Source organism: Dipodomys ordii, unplaced genomic scaffold (assembly GCF_000151885.1).
Source record: "Dipodomys ordii isolate 6190 unplaced genomic scaffold, Dord_2.0 Scaffold3, whole genome shotgun sequence".
In the NCBI taxonomy this organism is placed as follows: domain Eukaryota; kingdom Metazoa; phylum Chordata; class Mammalia; order Rodentia; family Heteromyidae; genus Dipodomys; species Dipodomys ordii.
Window position 1 is genome coordinate 10,064,303 of NW_012267219.1, and position 5,776 is coordinate 10,070,078.

The window sequence follows — 5,776 nt, forward strand, 5'->3', positions numbered from 1 at the left end:
TAAAATATTTAGAGTGCTTTGAAAATTCTAAATGTGTCCTACATTTCTGACAAATATTAGACTAAATGTCATTTCATTTTGATAGCTGCTAAAGTAGTATAGCTTTTGATTAATTAGTAATAAGTAGAATGCTTCTAAAAACAATTTATTCCACGCAATAATTTTCTGCAGAAGCAAAACATACACATTCTTGATCATTTTTATTTCAAAATGTCTACAAAGTTTTAATTCTCCACTGTACATTTTTCAAAATCCAGACATTATTTAAATATAAGCCAAACTTATTATACAAATAGATTACACACAAAGATCAAAAATATACATATTCTCAGTAAATTGTTACATAAATAAGAAAAATATATTCAGCTGATATTTTCAAAGTACAATTATCTTAAATAACACTGCAACCATAAACAGAAGGGGAGAACAAATACTAAAGCAAAAGCTCAAAATAAAAACAAATCATTTTAGTAGGAGAAAAATGAGGGTGGGAGTAACAAGTTTGACAAGAAATGTACTTATTACCTTACTTATGTGATTATAACCCCTCTGTACATCACTCTGACAATAAAAAATCATTTTATGGCATCTATAATTGTAAAAACATAGGGCCAAGATTCAGGGAATAGATACTCCACACTTGAATTTTAATTTTTACTCCATTTTTTCTCTTCAGATTCATCTCTGGAAGGATAAAATTCATAATTCTACCAGTTATCTTTTACAACTAATCCCAAAGACAGAGCATGTGAAGAACTATTTCATCTATGCCTTTGCATTTTGGGATAAATATAAAAAAGAATTTTTTAAGTCAAACTTGTGTAAGCCTGTGTTAAGAATTTCCAGGTAAAATGAACTATTGAAAAAATTTATGTTGGAAATGTCAGAAGAAAACTAACTCAAAAATCTTAACATGGTGAGCAAAAAAAATTTCCAAGAGTTTCCTTAGAGAAAAAGAAGTCAGCTAAGTTTATGTTTTGCCCCAGAAATTCTCCTTCCTCTTTTGTGCTCGTGCCAGAGTTTGAAAAGCCCGGAGACTAGTAGCCACGGAGCGAGCAGAAATCTCAGACAATCTGTCTTCATCTGTAATGAAATAATCCCAAAATTATGTTCAGTGCAAAAACATCTACTAAATAAACACTGCATCTAATATAATAGTAATAGAAAATCAGTCATCAAGCTTTGCAATATCAATGTTCGTCAGAAAAAAAAAAGCAATCTATTAAAGGTAAGGTATTAACATTTTGTGATAGCTCATGGCAATTCCCCAAGTTTACCATATATAGATATCAAACACTTTAACCTAAGCAAGCTTTTTTTTTCTTCCTGAAATCCCATGTCATTTACTAAATGCAGCCTATGATTTCAGCATTTCTTGGAAACAATTCATCATGATACTGACTTGTCCTAGTTTCAAAAGCACAGCTAAATTGGGGTGAAACTGTTTCTAAACTTTTTTAAAACATTTTTTAAAATATTGGACTCAAGCTGGGGTGCCAGTAGATCACATCTAAGATCTATGGATAGCAGTTCAAAGACGGCCCAGACAGGAAAGTCCATAAACGTATTTTTTTTGGTCAATCGTAAGGCCTGAACTCTGGGCCTAGGCTGAAAAGCTAAGGGACAGCGCCCAGGCCCAGAGTTCAAGCCCCACAACCGACCAAAAAAATATAAAAAGATGTATTGTACTTATAACCTGACTTGTGAAACTGAAACTCCTTTGTACAACTATTTAGAAAATAATAAAAGGTTAAAAAATCATGTAACTTTTAATATACTTATAGAATAATCTTACTAAATGTAGAAATAATGTCTGACTTTAACATGCTATACTTTGCTATCACTTTATTTCCTCATTCTGAAAATGCAAATCTGTTATAAGATTTTTAAACATTGCTGGGCACCTGTGGCTCACACCTATAATATAGCTACTCAGGAGGCTAAGATCTGAGGATCGCGGTTCAAAGCCAACCCAGGCAGGAAAGTCTGTGAGACTCTCTTCTCCAATAAACCACCATAAAACCAGAAGTGGCACTGTGGCTCAAGTGGTAGAGTGCTAGCCTTGAGCTGAAGAGCTCAGGGACAGTGCCTAGGCCCAGAGTTCAAGCCCCACAACTGACAAAAAAGAAAAAAACATATAAGCATTGTTCTTCCATTTAAAAGAAAAATAAGTGGATTAAGAATTGCCAGATATTTTGTATTTCAAAACAACTTAATTTCTAGTTCCCTAACTACTGAGGAAAAAGTCCCAAACTGAGTAAACTTATAACATATGAAGTATTAAAATCAAATTTATTTCCCTATTTCAAAATAAGTTCAGTAATTCTATACTTCTTACGATAAATCAATACAGTAATTTTGACTGTTGACATCAAGAATTCAAAATTCCTCCTGCTGCTTTTAGAAGCAAATTTATCAGGAAGAAAACTGCACAGAAGGAAAAACTGCATTTCCCTAATTATATATTTGTTTGAGGACTGAAAATTGGTAAGAGTAGCGGCATTTAATAAAAACATGAATGTACTGGTAGGCCAAATTCCTGAGCCCCAGGGAGACAGGTGGAAGTGGAGCACTGGCCTCTGCCAGGTGAAGAGGAGGCCAGGAGAAGCCAGGCAGTCTCTTGCCATGTTTGCCCCAGAAATGGTTCTTCACCACATGGGTCCCAACAAGACTCATTTGTAAAATGGGAATGATTTTACCCCATTACAAAGTCTTAAGGATCTAATGAGAAAATATCCATGGGAGTCTTCTTTATAAAATGCTAATCGAATGTAAGATCATAAATCTAATATAAACTACCAATAACAGAACCTATTTTTATCTTAGATGACTATTAAAATACCTTCATTGTGAAAGGCTTCATGTGGAGGTAACTGGGAATTGTTCATCCTGGCTTTTCCTACTTAAAAACAAAAAAGCAGAAGAAAATAATCTTTCAGAGTCGCCAAACATCATGCATTACTAGTATAACTCGAATGTCTGTCCCTCCAAAATTCATGGTGAGATTGAACTGCCAGTGAGATGGCACTGGGAGTTCCTGAGGGGTCCGCCTTCAAGGACAGACTAATGCCATTATCACATTTCTTTTACCTTCCCTCTGTTCTTTTGCCAAGAGATGACAGCAACCCCTCCATCTTGCATTTCCCAGCCTCCAGAACCAAGAGCCAAGAATTGGTCTGTTCATGATCAATTACCTACTCTCAAATACTAAGTACAATAAACTTCCTGAAGGTAAACGATCAGAAATGTTATTAATTTAGTAGCTCAATGAAAATAGCCATTCATGGGTATTTAATGGACTTAGCAAATACAGAACCCTACGAATTACCTAGGATTCATTTCAATGATATTGCTCTTACTGTAAAGAAATGTAGTAGGCGTCTGTTGACAAGTGATAGATTGAATATACACATGTATAAAAATGACAAACCCACAGAACAAAGAAAACACCAACAAAATCTTGGAAAGCAAAAGGCAAATAGAAGAGTGAGTGTGTAATTGCACCCAAGCAAGCTGAACTCTTAAGCAGATGAGGAGGGAAGCTAAGAAACAACCATCTGTTCCCCTAATGGCTTGGGGTTTGCACTGCGATGTCTCACTAAAAGTCCTTAGTCAAGGTCAAATGAACCAAAAAACTGGCTGCAAATCTTTTTAGAAAACAGACCACCAGATTTATCTTGAAATTTATATATCAGGATAACTGCCTTCACCTTGCAAAGAACAACAAAGGTTTGTCTCTCATCACAGCTCATCACAGCCACTGTGGCTCAAAGACCAGTATTGCCTGACAACAGAAAAGACCATGCCCCAAATGTGGGGTGGGGGTCACACTTATGGATGTGTGTGCAAATATATGTATATAGCTGTGTATATATATATATATATGTGTGTGTATGTGTGTGTGTGTGTGTGTGTGTACATACTCATATGTGTGTTGTATTTACATATATAACTCTTCAAATTGAAAATAACTGCAACTTTTTAGAAGCAAGAAGTCAAAGCTAAAATTAGCAAGGCTTTCAAATTCTAAAAGTGAGACATAGGAAACATATGTGAATAATAGGACTGCCAGCAAAGCATAGAAAACAGAGAAGAAATTAATATTTAAGAAAATTTCTGCTGGGCATGATACCCTGGAATCCATCCTAACTTGTCAGAAGGCTGAAATCTGAGGATACTAGTTCAAAGCCAGTTGAGTAGAGAAGCCTGTGAGACTCATCTCCAATTAACCAGCAAAAAGCTGGTTCAAGGAATAGAATGCCAGCCATGAGCAAAAATAGCCAAGTGAAAACATAAAGCCCTAGCGTTCAACCTTCCACACAAACAAATTCTCAGAAGAATATTCTGGATTAAAAGGTCTACAAACTACCAGTAAAATGGATAGAAGGAAACCTAATTTAAGACACTTCATCACAAATAATCAGAACACTGAATATTAAGAGATCCTAAAGGCTGCCAAAAAGCACCACCACATACAAAAGATAAAGAATAAAAACAGGTCAACCCTTCTCAGCAATAACAATAGAAGGCAGAAAATGGCAATGGAGTGCCTAATAAAAGCATTTCTTTCTTGAATTTTTATACCCAAGCCAACAGAAGACAATGTCAGGAGACCTTTCAATACCGTGCCTGGAGAAGAGGTGCTGCTGCCTAGAGGGGTCCCTATCTATGAGACATCTCACACTCTGTAAGAGTGAACTTACAGGCACCAGCCACACCCCCGTGTCCCAAAAGTCGTCTTTTATATTAACTTTAAAATAAACCCAAATGATAACAATTTATCCACACTTGTAGTGTTTTACCAATCAAGGTAACACTTTCATTTTTAAAAACCAAAACTTAAAATCAAAATTATTACCATTATGCTGAAATTCTGGATGTCTCAGAGACCCCTGAATGCGACAAGAAGGATGCCAATAGGACGGAGCCTGTGGTGGAGAAGGCAACTGTCCAGGGGTGTTTGCTGAATATTCGGGATTGTTGGAAACTGGAAGAGTTGCCTCAGCAAATTTGGGGTTAACGGCTTCCGAATCTTCCCGCAAAGGCAGGGGGTCAATTGTTTTGATACCAGCAGTGGGAGAAGTCAGTCGATATTTAGTATGATTTTCTTTCTAAATGACAAAAAAAGAGATACATATGTATAGGGAAGAAACCAAAGATCCAAATGTAAAACTACCACCAAGTAATGAGAGAAAATATGAGGAAATGCTACCTAGCCTCCATAGGGTGCAGGGCTTAATAAGTGTAAGTAAATCAATACACTTCGGATATATGAAAAAGTGAAAATACATCTTTCAATAACAAACATATGGGAAAATACACAATCTGTATAACAATGAATTATTGTCATGCTACTGAAGTATTTCTTTAAAAGTAATATGAAAAAGGCAAACCTAATTAAAAATAAGTAAATCATACACATACAAATACAGCAAAAATATGCTATACCATGAATATTCAAATACTATAAAAGTAAATCTTTCACTTAACAAACCATAACATTTAAAAAATAATAGCCAGAGCTGGCAAGGATGTATGAAAATTACCACTTTCCAAAGATTTCTTGGGATCACAGTTTTTCGGGGACTTGGGCAACCAGCAAAACCATGCAATGATACTTAGGATGGACACAGAAAGAGCTATGAACAAAAGTGTGGATAAGAATGGTTTTCTTGGGGGGCTGGGAAGTTGGCTCAGTGGTAGAGTGCTTGCCTTGCATGCCTGAGGCCCTGGGTTCGATTCCTCAGCACCACATAAGCAAAAAGAAAAAAGCCAG

At 35.8% G+C, this 5,776-nt stretch overlaps 1 protein-coding gene across 3 annotated transcripts in view; it reads right to left on the minus strand.

Moving 5' to 3' along the window:
• Window positions 1–236: 236 nt before the first annotated feature.
• The window catches only part of Mdm1 (Mdm1 nuclear protein), a 32,623-nt gene continuing 27,083 nt past the window's right edge, over window positions 237–5,776 (minus strand). For 2 of the 3 annotated variants that reach the window (XM_013019711.1, XM_013019706.1), the window contains 3 exons: window positions 4,859–5,111; window positions 2,843–2,902; window positions 237–1,083 (listed from right to left, as the gene is read on the minus strand). In XM_013019711.1, coding sequence (XP_012875165.1) covers window positions 971–1,083; window positions 2,843–2,902; window positions 4,859–5,111 — 426 coding nt within the window. In that variant the 3' untranslated portion in view covers window positions 237–970. The remainder of the gene's footprint in view (window positions 1,084–2,842; window positions 2,903–4,858; window positions 5,112–5,776) is intronic. The other variant, XM_013019698.1, reaches the window with a different exon arrangement.